At 39.0% G+C, this 26,438-nt stretch overlaps 1 protein-coding gene across 1 annotated transcript; it reads left to right on the top strand.

The window, feature by feature from the left end:
• Positions 1-1,184: 1,184 nt before the first annotated feature.
• DDHD2 (DDHD domain containing 2) lies at positions 1,185-26,420 on the top strand. The gene is given in 23 exon segments (XM_032229279.1): positions 1,185-1,311; positions 3,853-4,071; positions 4,954-5,144; positions 7,201-7,290; positions 8,971-9,091; positions 10,464-10,553; positions 12,456-12,588; positions 13,127-13,335; positions 14,177-14,244; positions 14,760-14,882; positions 15,631-15,726; positions 17,306-17,422; positions 18,807-18,962; position 20,323; positions 21,076-21,150; positions 21,153-21,176; positions 22,123-22,158; positions 22,161-22,190; positions 22,193-22,286; positions 22,977-23,106; positions 23,108-23,148; positions 24,011-24,056; positions 24,058-26,420. Coding segments are annotated over 22 exon segments (2,118 nt in total). The 5' UTR covers positions 1,185-1,311; positions 3,853-3,860; the 3' UTR covers positions 24,094-26,420.
• Positions 26,421-26,438: the final 18 nt, after the last annotated feature.

Here is a 26,438-nt window from a genome sequence, read left to right as displayed (position 1 = left end):
CTGTCATCTAGACTTCATTCTCCATTATCCCCAACCAACATGGGCAAAATAAGCATTGTAGTCCAGAGCCCCAAGCTACATTCTCCTGCTCTAAGCAACCCATAATTCAGATTAGCCCTTTGTTATCTGCTTAAGGCAGCACAACCAATGTTTTTGGATCCTGGGTTGGGAGAAACAATTCCTATTTTTAGAAATGTTGCTCTTACAGCCAGTTATGTTCTATACAACTGTCTCATGCTTATCCGTGTGGTGGGTGACTGCATCAGTCACAAAACATTTTTTTCTAAAATGGGTTGTAAGCATTTGGGGGAAAAGCAACCCATTGTGCAAAGCTCTTACCCAACAGTTTTATGGTATGTGAAAGGTCAGCGTAGCAGGCTTCTGAATACAATCACTTCTTAAACGGACAGGCCTATTAGGATCTTTACTCTTCCAGCCAAATTGCGGAGAGTTCCCCATGCTATGAACTATAAAATTATCGCCATGATGCTCGGTCTTGGCAATTTTCTCAGGAGTGGTCCCGGGCTTTCCCTGGAACTCTCATGGCAATCCATGTCGGTGAAATTCCTATTTCTGCTGCCTTCCACCCGTGTTAAAACCACTCATTACAGACTCTTCCCTGACACTAAAAAAAAAAAAAAAAAAAAATCACCACAAAGGAAAGGTGAATTTCTATGGAGATTCTCAAATCATCCATGTCATGGTTGTCCCTAAGGTGCATTTTCAAAAGGCAACTGAATTTCCTTGGTTTTTTTTTTTAAACTTTTCGCTTCTCATCCAAGATGTTTTTCCAGAACTGAAAAAGCTGTTTGGATGACTAGTCAAACTCTTCAAGGAAGTCCCAAGTCCAGTTTTCTTTTGAAAAAGCACCTTTGGAACAAAAGGAAAGCTGAGCTAATAAAGAGGGAGCCTTCTGCTTACTTTCATGCTGTGCCTTGAAGGGGGTGAAAGTGGAGTCTATAACCAGGATGGAACCCTAGGAGTGGCTTTGGCCACCCCGTTAAGCGCTCTGTTCTGAGGACTACCCGAAAAAACGTGTTGACAACCCTCCTTCCCCAACCTGCTCTACCCCCGCCAGGGGACGGTGCCCAGGAGCCTCCAGGGGGCGGAGCTTCGGGGCCCGGCTGGCATCGCCCAGCACAAATCCGCACGCCGAGGCTCCGCCCACTCCTTTCGGCCCCGCCTTGTGGGCGGACCCTTTGCCCGGCGTTCGCCCGCCCACCCTCAACCGCCGCCGTGTCTGTCAGTAGCCGCGGCGGCCGTGGCGGTGAGGAGACGACGAGGCCTGCTGCTCGGGCTCTCGCCACCCGGGTGAGCCGGGGAGAAGGCGCTTTTAACCGGGAGGGGCGGGAGGCTAGTCTGGCGCCGGAGAGGGGTGGGGGAGAAAGAGCGGTGGGCTTGGGGACCGGGGAGGGGGGGAGAAGGCGGTAGAAGAGGGAGAAATTATACCCTCTCCCGGTTGGCGCTTTCAGACGTTCAAGGGATGCGTGTTGGAAGGGATGCGGCTCTCCTCCGCCTAGCCGCGGAAGGACGAGGCAGGTCATGCGGGGTAGCGACCTTGGAGGATGGGATGGAGGTCCCGGGAGAGGCTTGTCAGGGGCAAAATGAGGTTTGTATGTGCGTGTGTTTGTGTGTGCGCGCGCGCGCGTGTGTTTGTGTGTATGTTTGTACAAAGCCACCCGGCTCTTCCGTGGCGCCATTCCACGGATTCCTTTTGGTTTTCCTTGTGGTTTCCTTCCTTTCTTTATGAATGCCTGTCAAGGTTGCCCTGGCATAAAGGAGAAATGCCTCTGGATTTACTCAGCGTTGTAATTGGCATTTAACATTTTACATCTTGCCTTTTTTGGGAGGGGGATGGAACTCAGGTGCTCCCACCTGGGGACCCCACCCCTTTCATAGGCCCTGAGAGGTAGGTTGTGGGCAGAGGACCGGAACCCAGGTCTTTTCCAAATCTGCCCAGGTTTGGATTTCCAAGGCTGGCTATCTAGAAGGGGAGGAGATAAATGGGGATGGGGGGGGGGCAGGGAGACCCCTGGAGAGAAGGGGCTTTGGCTGGCAGCCCAAGGGTGTCATTTCTTTATTGAAAAGTCATGGGTCATCCACTAGGCAAAGGCTTGGTTGTAGGCGTGATCTCTGGAGAAACTCCTCAGAAGCTGATGGATCAGGTGCAGGAGAGAAAGTGGAACCGTATTTAGCAAAGATGGCCAATGAGACCTTGAATGGGGCTTTGGTACCATCAACAATGGCTGGGACTGGGCACATGCCAACGTGACAGAAGGACGTTTCTTCCAGCTCCTTCTCCAGTCTGAATTCAACACATTGTGTGCGGAGCACAATGTCTTTGATGCAGCTGGGAGCAAGAATTGTAAATGTCCACATTTTCCATATTTATCCAGATTTGTCATTGGGCTGTTGCCAGTGAAAGCCTACCCTTGAATGGGACTGGGAAATTGATACTTCACTTATGTTACAAACTGTAAATTTGTCGATTATATGAATGATCCACAAGGTTAGCATAGTGTGTGTAAATCACATCCTGATTTTTCATAAAGACCTGGAGTTTCTCAGATATTTGGGTACCGAATTCGCTCTGTAGCCTATAGCAAAGTGTTATGGGAGAGGTAGTCCAAAATATCTGGAGGATCCTGCAGAAATAACAATCGTGATTTAATTTAAGCATAATCCGTAGTGGCAAAAAATAATTGAATTAGTGAGACAGTTACACAGTTAGAATGTAACATTTCAAGAAATTAGATGCAATGAGTATTTTCTCCTCCCCTTTAAAAAGAATATACATTTGGGGAGGAAAAAATGAGATCTATCCACTCCTGAATTTTTAACTGCTTTACAGGATTAGCTACTTCGTTACTTTATAAAATATGTGATTTGTAATTGAGTTGCTCCCCAAAGTTGTTTGTAATGTGAACTTTGAACTCTGAAAGTTTGAGTTATTTCTACATTGTTTTTTGTTACAAATGAAGTTATAAGTTTCTAAACTCTGAACCACATGGTATCTTTTAATTTTGTTTCTTCAGGAGAAGAAGCAGGCAAAAAATTGAACAGAAAACAAGATGATTAACACTAATTAATTTTTAGAAAAAGAGCAGACAGAAATTATGAAAGATATTTTTGGCACACGAACCATTGTTTAATCAGATCAGTGTTGCTTGACTCCAAATAAACTGGGTGGTACCAAAATTCAATTCAATCAATGGATGTTCTTTGTTCACCTTTTTTTTAAAATGGGCACTGGGGTAATTGTGGAGCCCTTAGTTATTAAATTTTAAAATGTTCCTTGTTGAGGGAAATATATTAAAATGTATAATCCACATGTATGAGAAATATATAGAGTTGAGTATCAAAGTCATTTTTGATTGAATGGTTGCTAAGCATAAAGTGTTCTTCTATGTTCTTATAAAACACAATTTACATGCTGATTCTGTGCATATTTGAAAGTACAATCTAGTGAACTCAGGAGCAACTATTTTTGTGTAGGATTGCCTTGTTAGCTTAGTTTCAACAAAGGTATGTGAATTAGACACAGGGGTGCAACCAGTTGGGCTAAAATTACATATGTTTGCTCATTCCAGCCTTGCTTGGTAATAAGGTTCTGAGGTGGTCCATATCTATATACTTGTAGATGGTTCCAGGGGCTTTTTAAAAAGTGAGTCATCTGCAGTTGCTGTTGGTTCATTTGCGGCTTTTTAGTATTATTTCTTTCTCATTTTTTGACAAAAAGCACTATTACCCTTTTCACAAAAAATAAATCATAACTTTTTACTGAGTGAAATCTGAATGAAGTTCTTAACATATTTTCTTGGCTTGTTTGCTTCATTTTCATATTTGTACCAGGCAGTACAATGTCCACAACAGAGCAACAATCAACAGAGGCCTCTCCATCTTCAAATTCAAATTCATCCACTTACTACGAAGCTGTAGAAGCAGAAGCAGCCAATAAATATGAACCTGTTTCTCCTCACTGGTCTTACTGCAGGACAGTAGATTCCAGAGACAAATGGATTCCCTTCAGTGAACAAGATTCAGAGAAGTTGGAAACAGCTTATCAGTCTAGTAAGTAGAAATGTGATGCCCCCAAAAGAAGTTCTAATTTTTATGCAGTTAATTCTGCATTTTATTTGTGTCTATTACAAAATGATGTGATTTAATTCTCAGCTCCATTCTGTTGGGGGGAAATATCTAAAGCAAAAGTGTAGCACCCTCTACATCTTGTTGGATTCTAGTTCTTTTCTTTTGAGAAACTCTTGTCTAGGCAAGAAGAAGGGGGTCAAGTGGGATACTAACCTTGAATCTTTGTGCAGCCACAAAAGGCATAAGCCTGACCCTTCCCAAATGCCATGAACCTTTATGTGGTTGTTCCCGGGGGGAAGCCAAGTAGGACACAATAAAGTTGTTGATTTGGACCTTTTAGAAATGGATCTGGTTGCACTTTAGCTTTACCTAGTGTGGCCAGTGATCATGAGTGATGGCAACTAAAGTCCATCAATAACTGGTAACTGTATCTTCTCTACCCTGTGCAGAGTCCATGTTTTCCCTATATCACAAATGCATGAAAATAAATCAACAGAGATACAGGAGATACAGATATTCTCAGGCTAGATCAGCCATCATTTAAACTGGAAATCTACAGTATATTGTATATAAAATTAAGGTTTCCAGGACATAAGGAAAAGTCTAACCCAACTATGGGCCACAACGGAGGGACAAGACATCTGATGTATTTTTTGTAAATATTATCTAGTGTATTTTCCTGGACATTTTGCCATCTAGGTAATGTGTCTTCTAAAAAATAATAATATGGTTGTCATTTATATGAATTTTGACTTATAGGTTCTCCACACCCACCAACTTTGTGTTCAGTTTCATCCTTTTCCTTTTAACAAAGCCTTATTGATAGGAAGCATCTAGTTTCATGATAACCCTTGTGTTCTGTAGGCAAGCATTGCAAGGAGGTGATTGTGCCTACCGAAGGGGGACGGTATGACGTCCACTTAAAGAAGAGAGTGCGCTATGCTGTTTACTGGGAAGAAGAAGAATCAGAAGTAAGACGCTGTACTTGGTTTTATAAAGGCGATAAAGACAACAGATACATTCCATATCCTGAAAACTTCAGTGAACAGCTAGAGGTAACGTTGATTAAAAACATGAGTCTTATTCTTTATTGCATCACTTTTATTTCTGGCAAATCTTTCTGATTTCCTTGGGAATGCCCTTCACATTATCCGGGAGCTGATCGTGGGGGACAATGTGACCGGGATCTCTTATATAATTTGGAAATATAAATATCAGTCAAGCTATTTCCATTAGACACATAGTGCTGTGTGGATTAGTTCTCTCTGTGATACTGTCCCAGTTTAAATTTATCCTGCCATATGTTCTCACTTCCCTAGAAAGAAAATATTTCTTCCACAGAACAAGTGGTAAGAGCTGTCATATTTATTTTGTTAACAGGGTAGTAATACCAATACCACTTAGATTTATATCTTCATAGTGCTTCACAACCCCCTAAGCAGTTTACAGAGTCAGCACATTGCCCCCAACAATCTGGGTCCTCCTTTTCCCAACCTGAGAAGGATGGAAGGCTGAGTCAACCTTGAGCTGGTCAGGGTCGAACTCCTGGCAGTGAGCAGAGTTAGCCTGCAATACTGCATTCTAACCACGGCACCAACATGTCGCTCTAGTTGGTAAATAACTGGGCATCACTAAATCAACAAAAGCACTACCCTGAGCCAAATCAGGATCCCTCCAAGGACTGTTCTTTTAAATTCTAAAATATTTTACTATCTTTTTGGTTTTGGAGGCCACATTCACGAATCAGCTGTTATGAATCTAATCTAGTCCTTGGCCATTCAGCTCTTTCTGATCCAAAGGGGATGGAGGAGGCCCTTTCTAATAGAAATATTTAGATTGTATGAGAGCTGCCTCCTCAGCAGTCTTCTCCATCACTTTAGAACAGTTGGACCCTCTTCCTTAGTTATTAGTAGCTTCCCTTCTTTCTGTTTTATGACCAAGTTGACTTGGTATCATCTGCAAATGCCAATTTTTTTAAAAAAATCAGTCTTGACTTTGCAAGATACCTTGCCTTTCTACTTTGCTTTTTAGAACCTAGCATCTGCTGACCATCACACTGCAAGGAACAATGTGTGGCTTACTTGATAGGCCTATCTACCTGAGAGTGGCTCATATTCCTATTCCTTGCTGCATTATGTTCTTTGAGTCCATTTTTCCTTACAAATATCAGCTTCATTCTGGATATTTGTTTGGAAGTGAGGATAAGTCTACCCAAGTTCTTTGAGAGGCAAATGACATTTTAGGACAAATTCATTGTGGTGAATTTAGTTGATAACTGTAGGTAACAGTAAGAGATACAATTTTTCTGTTAACCCCTCACCTAGTTGTATATTATTCCTAGACAGTAATTTGTTTGTGTTCTGGATGAGTATCATAGTTTCAGAAATGCTTAGATTACCTCCATCAGCTGAGTTTGAACAGAAACATTTTTGATTATAGGCAGTACATTTTGTAGTATGTTCCAGTTGGAAATTGAAAGCATGTAAATCTAACTAGTGGATTCTGATATCTAATGATATGAAGCTGAACCAAAAATCTTAAGTGTTATATTTTGGGACTCAAAATATAAATTGCTTCCAAAGTAATTAAAGTGGAATCAAGCCATTTGAAATAATAATCCATACAAACAAAAAAGAAGCAATAATTTCTCTACAGAGAATTCTCACGATTAGTGAAGAAGAATATCTTGTTATATCTAACCATGCATATGGTGGGAAACATGCAGCAATTTGTTCTCTTGGTTTTTCTAAACTGTAATCTTATTGAAACAAACACCATATTAGAGAGCACTGCAGTGGAAAAGAAAGCTTAATTTCCTTTCCCTTTCCCCTTCCCCTTCCCCTTCCCCTTCCCCTTTCCTTTCCCCTTCTTTCCCCTTTCCCTTTCCCCTTTCCCCTTTCCCTTTCCTTTCCACTGTCTCTGCAGACATCTTCTGTTTGACCTGCAAATGTAGAGAGAATGATACTGACAGTCATTTGCAACACTTTTGGCTTTATGTAATTATTTAGAGTAGTCAACTTTGAGTAAAATTTATATAGAGTTAGATTTCTATAATGTAAAAATAAAAAATATGTTGACTCTCAAAGTATTCTATTTTGGTTTCCTTTGAAGGACACTTATATGATTTGTGTGACCTTAGATGAATGGAAGAAGAAATTGGAATCTCCAAACAGAGAAGTAATCATATTACATAATCCAAAGGTATGGTAAAGTTGATAGTTTTCTCTTCCCAAGAAAAAGTTGCTTGTTCTTAATAATTTCAGCTGTATTAAGGAAACTTCTGAAAGTTTACATAATAAAACACAAGCTTTTGTGTGTCCAAGGAATAGGTCTGGGAGAGGAGAATTTTCCTGCTGATAGGCCAATATATATTTATTTCCTTTAGGAAACATCTCCTAACGGTCTGTGATATTGCCCAAGGTCATACGCTTTCCAGTTGCAGTTAACAAGCTTAGAAATTCATGTTAGAATTACATCTGTTGGTTTATAGATGTGTTGTAAGAAAAGTAGAAGGAAAGAGCTCTATGTATGCATCCTTGAGCACTTGAATGAGGTTTTGCATGACCTCTTGTACATTCTACATTAAATTAAAATTAAATTAAATAACATTAAAAATAATTATATTAAAATGTGTGATAAATTAGAGTGAGATGATACCTTGCTTAGCATAGGTACAGTATATTTTCCTTATCCTGTATTAAGGATGTTGAGCAGGGAGCAATTATATGGGGCATGTTAGGAGATAAGTATGCTCCATTTTTAGAGGTTAACTCAGTTACTCAAAGTGTCTGGCAAAATTCTAGGAAAAGAGTTGGCAACCTATGATACTCAAATGTACTGCCTGAGCTATACAGGCAGTCCTCAACTTACAACAGTTCTTTTAGTGACTGTTCAAAGTTACAGCAGCACTGAAAAAAGTGAGTTATGTGCATTTTTCACACTTACAACCATTGCAGGATCCCAATGATTATGTCATCAAAATTCAGACACTTGGCAACTGGCACCTATTTATGATGATTGCTATTTCCTGGAGTCAACCCCTTTTGTGACCCTCTGACAAGCAAAATGAATGGGGGAATCCAGAGTTATTTAGCAACTATGTTACTAACTTAACAACAGTAACGATTCACTTTCCAAGTGCGGCAAGAAAGGTCATATCATGGGGCAAAGTTCACTTAACAAATGTCTCACTTCACAACATAAATTTTGGGCTCAATTGTGGTCATAAGTCGAGGACTACTTGTACTCCTGACAGCTATAATTGCTCCCATCCCCAGGGATATGATCAATTAGGTTGGATGCTAGGAAGTGTAGTTCAGCAACATCTGGATTGCTATAATTTGCCTAATAGGGCAAGAGCAAAGAGGATGCTTTTTCTCCTAAGGATCCTCAGGTCAGCTGAGGTTGCTTTCTTTCCAAGAGTCGAGGTTGGTTTCTATTAACTTTGAGCTTTTTTGATTGTGACTCAGGAAGTGTGGAATGATGTGGCTCTCTCAAGTGGTTTCTTTCCATTGCCCTTTGGTCTCATTTTGGAGACTAGCAAAATTTTGTATTTTTAGCTCTGCCAGACTTTGGAAAATGACTGGGAGGCAGAAATTCTATTTACTGTTTTTAAATGGATTTAAGAAATATTTGCATAAATGTAGCTGTTTCATAACCTGCCCTTGGAACACTCTCAATTGTCTCTCTCTGGTGCTACATAATTCAAAGCACAACATAATCAGTAGCAGGAGGCTGAAAACTGTTGCATGGTTGGTGTCTGTGTGGCCATTAGGATTTTCTTTAGTTTCTTTGCTTAGTTGCAGTGACTTTTATTAATGCTTGTCTCCATTTGGTTATCAGATTATCTGACCTGATTTACTTGTCTTTCTTTCCTTCAAGTTAATGGTACATTACCAGCCAGTAGCAATCACAGACGACTGGGGTGTGAGTCCTGCAGAACAAGGCCGGCCAAGGACTGTGAAGAGAGGAGTGGACAGTATATCTGTTGAAATCCCTCATGGTGGATAATTATTTTCATCTTTGTTTGGAACACACTTTCATTGTTTAATATGTTTTGCTCAAGGAGTGCTCAGAGATTATTTTTTAACACAAATTAGAAGCATAAAACTAAAACATTAAGAAAGTATTATATATTTTTAGAAAATTATTCTAAGCAAGATTTTTAAGAGTAAAGAGAAGAGAACAGAGGAAAGGAACAGAAAGAGCAGAATCTGCATAACTGTTTTAGACTGTCTTATGTCAAAGTATATTTACACATGAAGTAAGTGTAAAGTGTACACATGAACCAAAGTACAGATTAGGTGAAACCTGGCTTAAAAACAGTAACTGTGGGTGAGACCTTGGAGTCCTAGTGGATGATCATTTAAACATGAGCCAGCAGTATGCAGCAGCAGCCAAAAAAGCTAATACAATCCTTGGTTGTATAAACAGAAGCATAGAATCAAAATTATGTGAAGTATTAGTACCACTTTATAAAGCCTTAGTAAGACCACATCTGGAATATTGCATTCAGTTTTGTTCACCACAAAACTGATGTTGAGACTTTGGAAAAAGTACAAAGAAGAGCAACTAAGATAATTAAAGGCCTGGAGATTAAAACACGGAGAACGGTTGCAGGATTTGGGTTTGGCTTGTCTTGAGAAAAGTAGGACTGGGGGGATATGATAGGAGTATTCCAGTATTTGAGAGGCTGCCACAAAGAAGAGCAGGTCAATTTATTTTCAAAAGCACCACAGGGCAGGATAAGCAACAATGTATGGAAACTAATCAAGGAGAGAAGCAACCTGGAATTAAAGGAGAAACTTCCTAACAATGAGGACATTTAACCAATGGAACAGCTTGCCTTCAGAAGTTGTGGGTGCTTCATCACTGGAGGTTTTTAAGAAGATCCTGGACAGCCTCTTGTCTGACATGGTATAAGGTCTCCTGCTTGAGTAGGGGGCTGGACTAGAAGACCCGTAAGGTCCCTTCCAGCTCTAGTGTAATTGATTGATTATTCTGTTGTTTTGCATGTAAATAGAAGAGATTCTGCACTGGATACAGATTCCTTATGTGTGCAATTATACTTGGCCAAATGAAACTGTTCTGTTCCATTCCGTTCCATTCTGTTCTGTCCCATCCCCATCCCTATCCCTATCCCTATCCCCATCCCCATCCCCATCCCATCCCCATCCCCATCCCCCCATCCCCTTCTGTTCCATTCAGCTTCATTGTAAAAATCATATCAACTGGAATAAGCTTGAATATTATCAAATGCTTAATCTAGTTCCAGCATTTTTAATTTGCAAAAAAACCCCAAGACATTCCAGATATAATAATTTGATACCTTTTGGGAACAGCACCCTGAGTAGTTTCTTGATCATTTGTTTCAGGGGAACCAACGCAAATTGATCATTTAGTTTTTGTTGTTCATGGAATTGGACCAGCTTGTGATATTCGATTCCGGAGTATCGTTCAATGTGGTAAGTGCAAAGAAGAAAAGTTGCTGGTTCTGCATCCCCAAAAGGAATTTGAGTGTGTTGAATGGATACATATTATCACCATGACCATATAAAGCCAGGTTTCCCCAAATTTGTTCTCTTCTACAAGTGGATACAGATGACGCTCAACTTAATACCATAACTGGGATCAGGATTTCTGTTGCTAAGCAACGTGTTTGTTAAGGGAGTTGTACTCGATTTTGGTTTTTAATCAAATTGCTGCAGTTGTTAAGTCAATCAAATCGCTGCAGTTGTGTAGTCGCCCCCCTCCCGATTTTGCTTGTTGGAAGCCAACTAAGAAGGTGAAGATCACGTTACCCCATCATAAATATATGCCAGTTGTCAAGCATCTGAATTTTGATCACATGGCAATGAGGATGCTGCAATGCTCATAAATGCGAGGGCTTTTCCTAAGCTATTTTTTCCATGGTGTTATCACTTTGAACAATCACCAAATTAAGTTGAGGACTACCTGTATATTTCTACTAATTTATACCAATGTTTTTTAATTGCTTTTATTCCACAATAATTATAGGTTTAGCATTGTAATCATCATCATAATCAACTTGGTAAGAGACTTTGATGTTGGGAAATCATTTATTTCTAGCTACTGTTGCAATTACCTGGAGATGAGCCAGATTCCAAAGAAAGATGTGCCCAACAATAATGGTTCCTTCATATTAGGAAGCCTTCAGTTACATGGGATTATTTGTTTGGAAATTATTTGGGAATTAATTTTACAACACCTTTAAAACACATTTTACTATGACATAAAGATTGTGTTAGTGTTGACTGTGATCCATGAAAGCTTATGACTCAAGATTTGTGAAAAGATAAATTACATTGTGTTAAGTCAAGCATCAATAAATCTTGACTAATATCGTAGGAGGCGAGACTTGAGCAATGACATCCTTTGCAGTGCCAGGTTCTCCAAAGTAATGTTTACATAATGCTGTTATCATTTTAAATTTTAAATGAGGAAGCAGTTGAAGCAGTTGCTTGGACATTTCCCTTTTTCACAATGAATGTAGCATTTTAAGGTTAATCTTGTCCTATTGGATAAAATTATCCCACTGCATAGATTGCATAAAATGGATTGCATCAATATGGTTTGGAGGTTGAACTACATTAGTGAAGTAACCTTGTTATAGAAGCTACCTGTACAGTAACGTGTCAATAATGAGGCTTCTAAGGGGAACTTCTTAAAAATCTTCTGAAAAAATGTATCTGTGGAAATGCTAAATTTCCAGAATCATAACTGGACAGAAGAACAAGAATCTGGCAATTGCTGCTACTGCTAGGACTAACAACTTCTCTTTTTAATAAATATATGAGAGTTACAAACCGCTTGCAGAGCCAGTTTGATGTAGTGGTTTACAGGAACCAGAAAGGAATTGTTGAATTCTAGTCCCACCTTAGGCACAAGCCAGCTGGGGGACTTGAGGCCAGTTCTTATCTGTCAGCCCAAGAACCAGACAAGAGCTAACTATGAGCCAAAATTGATTTGAAGTTTTACAAACACTTTAGAACTACAGTAGATGGAAGTCTTGTCTCTGCATTTATTTAACAATCTGGTATAGAAACCAGGAGACTTCGACTTCTAGGTCCCCCTTAGGCAGGAAAGCTAGCTGGGTGACAGGGCTCTGACTCAATCCAACACACCTTTCGTGGTGGTGGTTGTACTTTGAGTTACTTGTAATGAGGTGGAATAAAAATCTAATAAATAGTGTTGAGAAAGAGGAACACCTTCTTCCTGTTCTGGTTTCCCATTTGAGTCTACTTCCGGTCTTGAGTCTACTTGCCAGTATCATTTTCCTTCCCCATTGTTAAGTGTGCAGTAATAGCTACCTTGATTCCAAATATTGTTTGCATCTTCTTCTTCAGTCAACGACTTCCGCAGTGTTTCCTTGAACATGCTCTCAGCCCATTTCAAGAAAGCTCAGGAACAGCAACAGATTGGTCGAGTTGAATTTATTCCAGTGAACTGGCACAGTACTTTACATACAGGAGTAGATGTGTAAGTGCATTTTGCAATGCTTCTGTATGGTTTGATGATAGCCTGAGATCTACAAAGATATTTTTCATTTCATAAAATGCTACAATTGTAACTCGCAAGAGAAGGCAATAAAGTTAGATTCTCTGCATTTTAGACGGACTCTATACAATGTATATAAAACAGATAAAATAATCTGATTTCCTTAGTCTCAGAGGTTGATACCTCACTCTTCCAGACCTCCTGTGATCTCACCCAAGCCAAGCTAAGACAACCCACAAATCGTTCTTTCCTTGATAAGGACTGTATGGTAGATGTATAAACAATTAATTTGCAGGTCAATTCTCATACTGGTTTGGAAGTTCATTGAATCCAATTGCGCTTATGGGTTAATAAAACCAATCACAAGAGGACTTTAGTATTTTTATTAGTGTGTTTTATTTTGATCTAGCTTTTGTGAAGCCTCCTTACTATAACATAAACTTCAGTGGCAGAATATAGAGGATGGTATACTAAGAGGGAAAATGACTGGTTTAAATGTCCTTCTCCGCTTTGCTCACAGAAATTTGGAGAGAATCACCTTGCCAAGTATCAACCGCTTACGTCACTTCATCAATGATACCATTCTGGATGTGTTTTTCTACAACAGCTCTACTTACTGTCAAACCATTGTGGATACGGTTGCATCAGAAATGAACCGGATCTACCTGCTCTTTTTGGAGAGAAATCCTGATTTCAAAGGAGGCGTCTCCATAGCTGGCCATAGCTTAGGTATAATTATTTTTCTGACTTTGATATAAAGCCTATCAGCATACAGTATGTTATTTACAATTTACAAATGTTTTGGACTCTTCGGTCAACATAGAAAAAAATTTCCAGAGAGAAACAATATGCATGATTATCTTAAATTAATTTACAGCTGAAACATATGCAAATCACTGGAAAAAGAAGAATTAAAACCAAATACATTGTTTTAATCAAGTATTAATGATCTTGAGCAAGTTGGTCCACGGGGTGCAGAAACAACATACCACTTGCATGAACAGCGGGCAAGCTTGCACACACATCCATTTGTGTGAGTGGTGGGCACAAATGGAGCTGCGCATGTACGAGCTTGCCAGCTGCTCGCGCAGAACCATTCTCCCCCTCTTTTGCCTGGTCCTCAAAGCTGGAAAGGTTGGAGAATGCTGCTCTAGTCAATAGTGGTCTTATTTGGTGTAAGTGTAAATTAAAAATTTGCAGGGCTGGGAGATTTGTTCCTCTCCTTGCATTTTTATGTCTAGTGGGTGATATACTGATGATACATTTATAGCAAAAAAATAATAATTAGAACATAAACTTTTGAAGTGGATTTGTCTTCTTTTTTTGTACAAAGTTAAAAAAACTTGATAAGATTCCTAGGTTATAGATTTAAAAAAATACTAGTTTCTTCCATTTGTTCCACTTTTCAAATTGTAAAATCAGTAATTTCTCCATTTTTTTAAAAAAAACTAACAAGAATTATGGATCTATATTTGTTTGAGAAGGTTGAAACCTTTTAGCAAATTCTGACATCCCCTATTTGTGATTTTCTCCAAGATATTCATACCTGCTCATGATGTTCCTTTCTTAGGGTCTCTGATATTATTCGATCTTCTCACAAATCAGAAATGGACATCTGATGAGCAAGAAAAAAAGGAGGTACATGTTTGCATTTATTCTGTTGTTTCAATTTGCGATAAGCCCAGGTTCACTGATATTTTCACAGTGTGCTTTCTTTTAGCCAAGATAACTTTCTAATCTTCAGAAATACTGTCAGGTAGTCCTAGGAGAAGAATGGTCTATGGCAATTCTCAGTCATCCAGATCATGGTTATCCCAAAGGTGTTTTTTTCAAGAGGCAACTGGACTTTCTGTTTTTTCTTAGAAGTTTTGCTTCTCATCCAAGAAGCTTCTTTAGAGCTGCCTGAGTAATTGGTCCAAAATTACACACCTGGTTTTCTACCTAAGGAGGTGGGAGGGAGTAGAATTCAGAAGTCTCCTGGTTTCTAGTCTGATGCCTTAACCACTACACTAAACAGGTTCTACAACTCAGTATTAGGAGAATCATTTGTAAATTTCTACAATTTGATGATTTATTTCAGTGATAACATTTGTGTACATCCTAAACTGAAGGAAACTAGGAGCCTTAAAAGCTTCCCAATTAACTTTTCACAGGGATTACAAAGACTGGTAATGCATCAGGAAGTCAACAAATCTATGAAGGACATCTTAGCAGAACTTGATCTTTCTGAATATTATGCTGTGTTTGAGAAGGAAAAAATGGACCATCAAGCATTGGTAAATGAAACTGGGGTTGCTTCTGTTACCTAGAACATGGATGCTGATAGCTTTTATATACCTGTCTTCAGCATGGCCTCTTGAGGCAAATAAACTTTAGGTCAATAATTACCAAAGGGTGGTAGATATGGATAGTATTTTTTCCATTGAATTTTTGTATCCCACTATGTGGGATAGTTCATGTTCAGAATTAGATATTTCTTTGGCAAGGAATAACATTCTATCTTTCCTATTTATTTATATTACTTCTGTCTTGCTTTAGAACACCAACTGCCTATACAAGAATGTCCTAATCTTATAGTTAAGGACAGTGTTATTTAAATCTCTCTCTCTCTCTCTCTCTCTCTCTCTCTCTCTCTCTCTCTCCTCTCTCTCTCTCTCTCTCTCTCCTCCTCCCTCCCTCCCTCCCTCCCTCCCTCCCTCTTTCCCCTGCACTCTCTCTCTGTGCTAGAATCTTTGGGGAAGCATGTTGTTATTCTCATTACTCTTTTGTAGTGTGGCATTTCAAAGTCATTGCTTATGGAAAAGCTTATGGACTTAGGTGTCACCTTTTCTGCATTTTTCCCCAATTCTGGGCTTTGCAAACTCTTTGTTTTATTTGGGATTAGTATGTTGGTTTTACAAAGCTGAGCTGCCTCTTAAAATTGCCATGTAGAAGGACAGCCTAAGCCCCGCCCCTTTCCCTCTTCCTTTCTGTATTCTGTTTATAGTAGAACTGTGTTTCTGAATGTGGAATTCTTATGTGCAGGCCTTGTGCACAGACAAGGAACTTAAAGAGATGGGGATCCCCTTGGGACCCAGAATCAAGATCCTGCACTATTTAAGGAAGAGGAGCAACTCTCAGGTATGCCTTGTGTAAGACGTTGAGCCACTGAGATGTGCATCTCCGAGGATATAGCAATAAGGTTATGCTTTGGGACATAGGACATGTTGTGTTAATTTCATCACCTAAGTCAAAAGGAACACTTTGTCACTGTTTTGTCACTCTCATTTTTGCTTTCTTGTCTTTACCTTGGAATTACAATTCTGTGTTTTCTATTAGTTACAGTAGTCCTTGACTTATGACTGGTCACTTAATGACCATTTGATGCTACAATAGACCTCCCTCGGGATACTTACAATCTGGTTCTGAAGTTCTGACTGTCACATGACCCTGGTCATGTGACTGCATGTTGAGCACTTGACAACTAGCCTACTATTCATGGCTAATTGCAGTGTTCCACAATCATATGACCCCATTTTACAACAATTTTCCCCCAAACCAGCAATAACTTCAAATTTTCAGCAAAAAGTGGCCCATGGCAAGCCATTGATTTACTTAACTGGAGCAAAGAAAATAATAAAATCAAATTGATCATATGGTGACCGATTTTATGACTATCATGACATAATCTTATGATCAGGGTCCATTATGGTCATAACCCAAGGGTTATCTGTATATTTGCAGTTATGAGGCCACTACCACATCCCCACAGAGGTATAAAAGTACATGGATTGTATGTATAAACTTACTTCTGTCGTGTTCATGATACGCTAAAGAAATAAAACTCCCCATTGGATAGCCATTGCTGTTAAGGATATGATCCTCCATAGACTTTCTAAAGTGCCTGTCAATGCTACCTAATTGAGAGCCATCACCACCAGTGAATTCCATAGTTGAAAAATGTGCTCTTTATGATGAAGGTTTTCCATGCTTCTTGGGTTCGTGCTTAGACCCTTTTCACTCCTTTAAAAAATTTTTTTTTTTTTCAAAACAAACACAACACATAAAATCTTCCTTCTTTATATACTGTAGAAAGTGTATCAGTTGGTTACGAAAGGTTTTCGTGCATCTCTTCCATAGTCTTCAAGCATAATTAATATTAACTCAAGTATTTTAACTCAATATTTATACATGTTACCCTTAAACCCCCATTTATATTTGACTATAATTATTTAAACGTCCTTTATCATAAAATATACCAAAATTTAATACATAACCACATACTGGCATTTTATTTAATATTTCTAAAATCCTCCAATAACACTGAATCCTTATGTCCTATTCTAGCTAAACATTCATATATTTAATAACAGACTTTTCTAATCCTCCTTTCCAAATCGCTGTTGGCAATTTTCATTTAGTTTTCTTATATATATATATATATGTGTATAGGTTGTCGTCATTATCCCTCCTTTATTTGACTATATCCTTTCTCATAGCCCTTGCATCAGTTTCACCTTTTGCTTATTCCTTTTGGTTTTCTCAGATCATTCAATGAGGTTGTGGGAAAATATAAACTTCTGAAGCCTTTAATATGTTCTAGGCAGAAGAATCAATAACATAATACAAATAATTGAATCCTCCTGTTGTTGAGGTAGAAGGAAATTTAAAAGCAACTGCAGAATTTTTTTAAAAAAAGTTAAAATTATTTTCTTTGTAGACTTTGAGGCTAACCTCTGGAGCTGCTGAGGAAGGGGGAGATGCCAATCAGGAAACATCTGCACCGCCCACATGTGCAGAAGCCAGTTGCAGACATTCGGGTGTTGTAACAGGGCAGGTAACTTTAATAGACAACAGCCTCCCATTAACTGCATCATAGATATAAAAGTAAAAGTAGAATTTGGCTGAGGTGTTCAGAAGGTTTAGCTAAACCAAGATAATGACCAGGATGCAAAATATACAGGATCTGAATTCACACTTCATGCAAATACTGATTGGAGTAATAATTCTCTGTTCAAAATAAACCATGATAGCTGAATTAACACATAACTCTAATCTGGGTACCAGACAACCAAGATCACATAGCACAGTGCAATTACTGAATTCTTGAATGCTGTAGAGATGCAGAGTATTATGCTCTTGTGATGTTTTTTTGCTTTACATTTTATTTAAATCCAGTTGTCCGTTGGCTTATAAACCATTCGTATAGAGACCGTTCAAAGTTACAGCAGCACTGAAAAAAGTGACTTACGACTGGTCCTTGCACTTGCAGCTGTCATAGCATCAACATGGCCAGGTGATCAAAATTCAGGTGCTTAGCAACTGGCATGTATTCACGATGGTTGCAGCATCCCAGGGTCATGTGATCACCATTGGCAACCTTCTCAGTTGGTTTCCAGCAAGCAAAGTCAGTGGGGGAAGCTGGATTCGCTAAACAACTGTGTGATTCATTTAACAACTGCATGGCAAATAAAAGTTTGTAAAATTAGTGCTACTCACTTAACAACTGTCTTCCTCGGCAATGGAAGTTCTGGTCCCAATTGTGGTTGTAAGTCGAAGACTAACCATAATACATCAAAAAATATTAAGAAAAATTCTATAACTTTTTCAAAAAGTCATACAGGCAAAAATATTCCATTTATATAGATTATGTGAAGTATTTTTTTCTGACCCTGCTGATTGGGCCAGGACCTGAGCCCAGACCATAATCTCATATCAGATCCTTCATTGGGGTGGAGGCAAAAGTATCACACTAAATGCCCATCTTTTTTATCCTTTGCTATCTTTGTTTACATTCTTTCATCCTTGCTTGTTGACTCTCTCCAGCCTTTATGAGCTGCTGAATTCCACAACTCATTATGCCAATGCCCAAGCTACAAAATATTTTCCTGTTTCAGAAAATGCTGTATGTAGCTTGGAGGACTGTCTTGAAAATGTTGAAGCTTTTAGGTAGGTTTTAAAGGGAAGGTGCCCTGGAAAGATAAGTTGTTTGCTTTTTTTTTTTAACAGCATGTTTCTGTTTGGATTTTACATTATGGAGGTTTGTAATTTTTGTAAGTGAGTTCCACAGATCAGTAATGATATAAAGAAGAAGTAAATATTATAGGTGTTAATTGAATTGATATATGCCAGTACTTTGGATTGATGGATGGGCAGATAGACAGACAGAACATAATTGCTTGTTCCTTGCAAACTGTCAATTCTATTTCTTATTCCACCAGGTCTCTGCAAACTACCCTCAACTTATCTACAATCCAGAGATTTTTTTTGCTTTTGGCTCACCCATTGGTATGTTTCTCACTGTTCGAGGTGTGAATAGGATTGATCCAACCTACACTCTGCCTACCTGCAAAGGCTTCTTCAATATCTTTCATCCTGTAAGTCTGAGTACCGCATTGCTGTTCAAATGGATCATGGCTAATTTGATTCAAGTCCTATTGAAATTGATGAGACTCAGATATGGCTAAGCTACACTGGCTCCAGTCCTTCGTATTGTTCACTGGATGGCAGATATCTGCATAGTATGGAATAAGATTTTGGTTATCATGTAACTGATGAGAAATTAACAAATCTGCCAGCCTAAGAAAAAAAGATAAAACAAAAACCAAGAATCATAACAAAGAGATGGAATGTATATACACCAAGATTATGTGGCACTTTGCTTATAGATACATCTTCATCCACATTCTGGACTGTTCAAAACTATGTAACATTTGAAAACAATTAAAATCTTGAATCCACTTTGTAAATTATGCAGCTTCTAAATTAGACAAACCTTAATGTGCCCTTTCTGGAGATAATCTCATCCTCTATTAGTGCTTCAGTTAACCATTCAATGATAGAATTAGGATAGAGCAGTTTGGAAAAGAAAGTTTACCTCTCCTAATCATTTGCTACTTTTCAGTGATGGGTGGAAGTATTGATTTCTGAAGATTTATTGTTAATTGACAATGCTTAAGCCCTACTGTTGGCTCAAAAGGTCCTCTGGGCAGCTTAATGAAAAGCGCAGCTTATTTTTTTAAATTTTTTTTATTAACAAACATGTAAAATACACACACACAAAACCTAGATGTACACCACATTTACACAATACAATACGAACAGGAGCCTCCTGTTCTTTCTAATAGCAATTATCAATCGTTACCGCTCACCTTATATTATTTCCCCTTCTATTGTATTTCATTCGGATTTCACCATTCTTAACCCTCTTATTTTACTCATAACTATTATTTTTGAGTTTTGTTATATTCCTTCATTGATTCTTGTTTCTTTCCTCCATCCACCTATACCATTTATCCCATATCTGGTAGAATTCTGATTCTTTTTTTCCCTGGATTTCTTTGGTTAGTTTGTCCATTTCAGCACAATCCATAACCTTTCTTAATATTTCATCTTCGCTTGGAATTAATTTGTTTTTCCATTTCTGGGCAAAGGCAATCCTTGCTGCCGTAATTATATGTAGTATTAAATACTGGATTTCTTTTTTGTATTTTGCAGACATTATTCCTAATAAAAAAACCTTCAGGTTTCCATTCTATTTTAACCCCTGTTATTGCCTCCAGCCAATTTTTGATGAAAAAGAAAAAAAAAGTGCAGCTCAATATAAAACAAAATGGCACCATAATAATACGCAGGTATAAAAACCCAAACAGTAGAGTTTATACAAATCAAACAGAAAAAAGATGTGCAATTTAAATCAATGACCTCATTTTCCCCATTTTCATTAAAAAAAGTCAGTGTAGAAGACAAAACGTTAAACTTCTTTTGGTAGGGATGGTTATTATCCTGGTGTCAAGATAATACAGGTAGTCCTCATTTAGTGACTGCTTTCTATAGTGACTGTTCATAATTACGATGGTGGTAAAAAAATAACTTTGCAACCAATGCTCACATTTGCAGCCTTTGCAGTCTGTAAAACAAAAGAAAACTGAAGTATGATAATTAGCATAGTCGTGGTTTCACTTTGGTTAATGAAAAGTTGCCAATTATAGTTGCTAAATGAGGACTACCTTCAAGATTGTGTGATGGAAAGTTTTCTTCTTGTGACAATGTGAAATCAACTCTGGGAAGATGAATACTACTGAGATGATCAGGAAAAAAAAATGGAAATGTGCTGAAGCATCTTGACAATAATCTCTTTTAAGTTTTTCAAATGAAAGAAAGTAAGGGGGGAAAAAGTCAAAGACAAGGAAAAGAAATCATAATTTAGAACTAAATTAAAACAAACACAATTGCTCTTAAAATGTGGGTTCTCAGCACTGAATTTCAGAAGCAAATTATGCATCAGAATTTGATATCAATCTGTAAAGAGGGATCCACAAAGCCCCATGTGATCTGCAGGTTTCCCATCCTTCAAAAAAATGTATTTTTTTAAATTTAATCCTGGCATTATTTCTGTTTCTTTTTAATAGTTTACATGCTTCCTCTGGGATTAAAGGTTAGCCTAGAAAATGGGACAGTTGTAATATTCTGCAAACCTTTCTTTTGTAGTTGACCCAGTGGCATACAGGATTGAGCCCATGATTGTTCCTGATAGGGAATTCGAACCCATGCTGCTTCCCCACCACAAGGGCGGAAGAGGATGCACTTAGGTAAAAAAAAAAAGTGGTGTTCCGTCTTAACCTTACATACCTAAATATTTCATGAGTGATATTTCTAGTTTAATGAAAAGAAGGACTAGGGGAGACACGATAGCAGTGTTCCAATATCTCAGGATTGCCACAAAGAAGAGGCAGTCAAAGTATTCTCCAAAGCACATGAGGGCAGGACAAGAAGCAATGGGTGGAAACTAATCAAGGAGAGAAACAACTAGAACTGAGGAGAAATTTCCTGACAGTTAGAACAATTAATCAGTGAAGAGCTTGCCCTCCAGAAGTTGTGAATGCCCCCAACACTGGAAGTCTTTAAGAAGATGTTGGATAGCCATTTGTCTGAAAACCGCATAGGATTTCCTGCCTAAGCAGGGGGTGGACTAGACGACCTCCAAGGTCCCTTCCAACTCTGCTATTGTATTGTATTGTATTGTATAATTAGGGATACAGTGAATCAGGATGGCTGGCAGGTAAATTATTCGCATCCATCCTAGGATGCTTCTTCAGGTGTCCATGGGCGCATATGTATGAAGTCACTTATTCAGAATTTTCCCTTTAATGTATGAAGGAATACTTGCAAAAATATTCATGCTGGCTGGGGAATTCTGGGAATTGAAGTCCATCCATCTTAAAGTTGCTAGGGTTGAGAAACACTGATTTAGAATGACAGTTTTTCCAATAGCAAACATTCTAGAACTCAGGCCCAACTGCCTGATGCAAAAGCTATAAATCCTTTGCATCTCCACCAGTTAGTTAGAACTGAAGAGGTTCTTGGATGAGAAGCAAATCAGATTTTTGCCTTTAAAATAAAAGCACCTTTGGGACAACCACTACCTGGGTGAATGAGAACTTCCATAGACTTTAGTCTCAAACTTGCATTTAGAGTTGCGCATCTATGCAATCTTGTCTTTTTTCTGGTTTTGATTTTTTTTCTTTATTTTTCCAGAATTGAAGGAAGGCCTCACCTGGATGAGCATGGACCTGAAAATAACTTGCTGGGTTCCTTGAGGACCGCTTGCAGTCTTTCACCAGAACATCATTGCCAGCTGTGGAGGCAGGAGGCCACCGGAGATGTGGAACATGAATCGAAGCTGAAACGAGCACGGAGAAGCAACCCGGTTGGTTTTAAAGCCTAGGTTTAAGATGTGGTTTGCACACTCAGAGAGTTTGGTCACCTTTGGTGTATGCAAAGCAACACATTTTGTGTTGCTTTTCAGCTATTTTTGGCTCAGGCTTCCCATTTACAAAACTCACACTGCAAATAAAGGCTTGGGTAAATAGTGCAGAAGGAATACGTGATACAGTGGGTTATATTTGAGAGATTCTGAGTTGCCCAAGGGCCTCCTTGGCACCAGGTATAAGGGCTCTTTCTGCTCTATTGAGTGAAGAGAGATCTAGTGGCCTCTGGATTGAGCTGGGCAGTTTCCAGGCTGGGCACGGAACACTGTAACTCTTCAACTGGAATTGGCATCTAAGTACTTGTGGGCAAGAGTCACCATTTCTTTTTAGTATTGTCTGAAGAGAAGCTCTTTGAGAATATTCAGGGGGCACCAAACCTGGCAGCTTTAAGACTTGTGGATTTCAGCTCCCAGGATTCTGGCTGAGAGTTCAACTCCCATGGCTGATGATAAATTCTGGGATTTGAAGTCCACGAGTCTTAAAACCTGCAAGGTTTGGAGATGCCTATAAGACTGAGAGCTCACCATTGCCTTGACAGGAAAATAAGGCTGTCTTAGCTTAACTGGCCTGTTCACTGACTGCAACTGTGTTGATTCAGTTTTCTTCCATATGAATACAGAGGAGAAACCAGAGAAAACCAGAGGAACCAACCACATCAGCAAAAGAGGATCCGCCTCCAGTTAATGTGGGCCCTGCTGAATGGGGCCACCGCATTGAATATGTGCTTCAAGAGAAACCCATTGAAAGCTTTAAACGAATATTTATTTGCACTGCAAGGCCATTTATGCTACTGGTAAGCTCGGCCTAGGGGGCTAATCCTGATCTGGTGCCCAATAGCCTTGCTGGATGGGGGGCTGTCACCAATGCCCTTGACCAAGTTTATTGATCTGGTCTTCCACTAGCATGCAGGTTTGGGAAGACAACACACAAAGCCATGGAAGAAGGAGAGGATACCAGTCAGAAATCTAGATCGCCACTCAACCCTTCCAGCCAGATTGCCCTCTCAGCTGAATTATCATGCAGTATGGCAATTGAAGATGACTATTGTCCTTAATCTTCCCATCATTCCTGTTCTTCTCCGAGAGGCTCATGACTATTTATGTATCTCCCTCCTTTGTATTGTATTGTTTCTCGGTGGCTGCTCTGACCCTCTGGAACGAACTCCCCCGTGGAGATTCGTAGCCTCACCACCCTCCAGGCCTTCCGCATAGCCCTTAAAAGCTGGCTGTTCCGACAGGCCTGGTGCTAAAGACTTGCAACCCACTCGAATGGTATGACTGTTGTGTTTTTTTTAAAACGTGTATGGTTTTCCATGTTTGTAACTTGTCTGTTTTTCCCCTCCCTTGAATGTGAGCCGCCCTGAGTCCCCCATCAGGGAAGAAGGGCGGCATACAAATAAGTAAAAATCTAAATCTAAATCTAACTGCTGAGGTAAAAGATAGGCTTACGCCACAGTCTTCATGCTTTCACATTTAGTTTCTAATTGTATAAAGCTGGGATAAGCATGATGTCCTGAATCGAATTTAGCTAATTGCATGCATTACAGCTAGGATTCTAAGTATGTGAAATATATATACATCAGAAATTTGCCAGTGTATGTAATTCAATCATGAATAGCTTTATTTCTTTTTCCTTTTTTCCATCCCTTCTCCTAGGGAGTCAGAAGACACAGTATTATTATTGTTGAAAGAGATTTATCAAAACAAAGGGCATCAGCATGGATCAGCCCCCTTTGTAGAGAACAAACTGATCAGCTGCACAACTCTGGATACCAATATGTAAGTCTATTTGTTTTTCTGATTTGGGGCCAGTTGGCTTTGGCTACCATTTGAGAAAAGACAAAAGCAACTGAAGATTTAGAAATGATCTTGCTGTGTATATTGTATCCCTTCTTAATATTTTCCTTGAATTAGATCCCCTTCAAGATCAGCTACCTTCAATGAAAAGCTAACCTAACACGGCTAATATACCATGTTTTTTCTTTGTTTTACAGATGTCCCGTGTCACCTTCCTCTTTGGTCTGATGTGAGCAGCATGCTTCCTCCTCACAGTCCTGGAACTCTATTCAGGAATGTAGTGAGCATTGAGATCCTGTCAGATTCCTGGTATCTTCAGGCCCTTGTCAATTAACATCTACATTTTCTGTCTACAGCCAGTGTGTCTTTAGATCCGGTGCAATACCAGTTGTGTCACCTTCATTTTATGCACTAGTCAAGACTTGAAATTGGTGCTAGAATTCACATCTTGTCTCCATTAGAAAAACCTCAAGATGAGTGATGGGCAGTGCAGGATTTTGACTTTTAGAAGCACTTCTGAGGCCGTTCCGAGTGTTCAGCATTACATGTCAGATTTGTGGGGAGTTCATTTTTGTTTTGTGTTATCTTATTGCTGATTTACTCAGTACAGGGCTCAAGGTCAAAGTGGAAAAGCTGGCAAGCCAAGTCCCATTCTTCTCTGAAATAAGTATAATGGTGACGACGACGATGCCAGCAATAGCAATCCTATCAGTCTACTTTTCTAAAGCAGAGAAAGTGTATACCTACTTACCTTGGAAGGAACTGGCAAAGCTTGTAGATTTGATCTTGTTTACAGCGATCAGGATATGGATGAATGACTCCTCTCCCTGTGTTTTGCAAACATTTGTAGAAGCTGTGTGTTTATGTTCTGATGTGAGAGGTGCCAAACTTCATATAAGCAGCAGTTTGATACACCCTTTTCAGTGCATGCAATTGGGTTCTTGAAAGCATCTGAAGAACGAGGTCACATCCTAGAAACCTCGACCCACGTAGTCATTGGACAGATGATTGTTTTCTTCAAGCACCAGATGAGGGCAGCTCTATACCAGCAGTTTTACTTGGGAGCTCTCGGGGTGATTGGCTTGACCATTTGGACAGACAATTCACATTGTTGGTTTCGTCTGCCAGAGTGTAAATTCAATGCATGGCTCAACATCTTGACTGGCTAGTTATGGAACCCATCTGTGATTCATGGTGTATGTATGTTGGATGACTTTTTCTTTTGTCACAAAGTGGTCAATTGCTTTTCACTTACCTGACATTCTACAAAATTTCTCTTTTCAAGAAAGTCTTGACCAAGGGAGCAGCAAGCAGCATGTTTACAAGTAGGATGTGATCACGCTGTCGCTACACTCTGTTCACCTGGTGTATTCCAATTCTGCGCCGGATACTTAGTTGTTCTCGTTGTTTGCACTGTTATTGCATCATTGAATTTCCAAGCCTCTCATGCTACACTTGTGGCTAAACAGAATGCCATTTGATATGACAAAATTCTCAATTGGAGTAGCAATAGGAAAGTCAAGCAGTGGAAGTTATGCACTTTGTAAAATATTACCTTAAAAAAAAAAGTTATTTAACTTTTTTCCAGCAGCTGTCTGCCTTGGTGAATTTATTGATCTTTGCAAGGAGAACCCTGAGTGACTGTTAGGCTTCTTTATCTCTCACTCTAATAAGCAGTTGTTAAATCATTAGGATTGACTACTTATACAGTAATCTCAGGTTGGGTTCATCTTGTTAAGGTACTAAGATCATCATCCATAGATTGGCTGTTCAAATGAGATTTAAGGATGTGTAGGATTAATGTCACAATGCAATCAGAGATACCTTAAAAAAATACCTGAGTGCTGTTATGCTGCACAAATTTGGTTATTCTGTAAAATTTTTGCAATTGTCATATCTACTAGCAATGTCTACTACATCTACATCACTACTATGTCTACTAGCAATCTGCTGTATGGTATAATAGTATAAAAAACCCAATAATCATAATTTATGATGTTAGAACTGCAAGGGGGGCACCATACAGAACAAGTAATTATGCAATAAATATAATTATCTCCTAGATTTAATTTTGCCTCCTTAAATATTACACCTTGGTGGCAATTGTTGTAGAGGCCAGAGTCCTTTTGTATTCTTCTAAGAGGTAGCAGAAACACAACAAATGCTAGGACATCTCCCTTTATACTAGTTTCAGTGCATGTCGATCTTCTTGGTGAATGATTGAGCTACTGCTGTTTTGAAAAAGGCTGGTGTTTGTTGCACAAAATAATTGAATCCTGAAATAATA

Source organism: Thamnophis elegans, chromosome 13 (assembly GCF_009769535.1).
Source record: "Thamnophis elegans isolate rThaEle1 chromosome 13, rThaEle1.pri, whole genome shotgun sequence".
Classification (NCBI taxonomy): Eukaryota; Metazoa; Chordata; class Lepidosauria; order Squamata; family Colubridae; genus Thamnophis; species Thamnophis elegans.
This window is presented reverse-complemented; position numbering and strand designations above follow the sequence as displayed.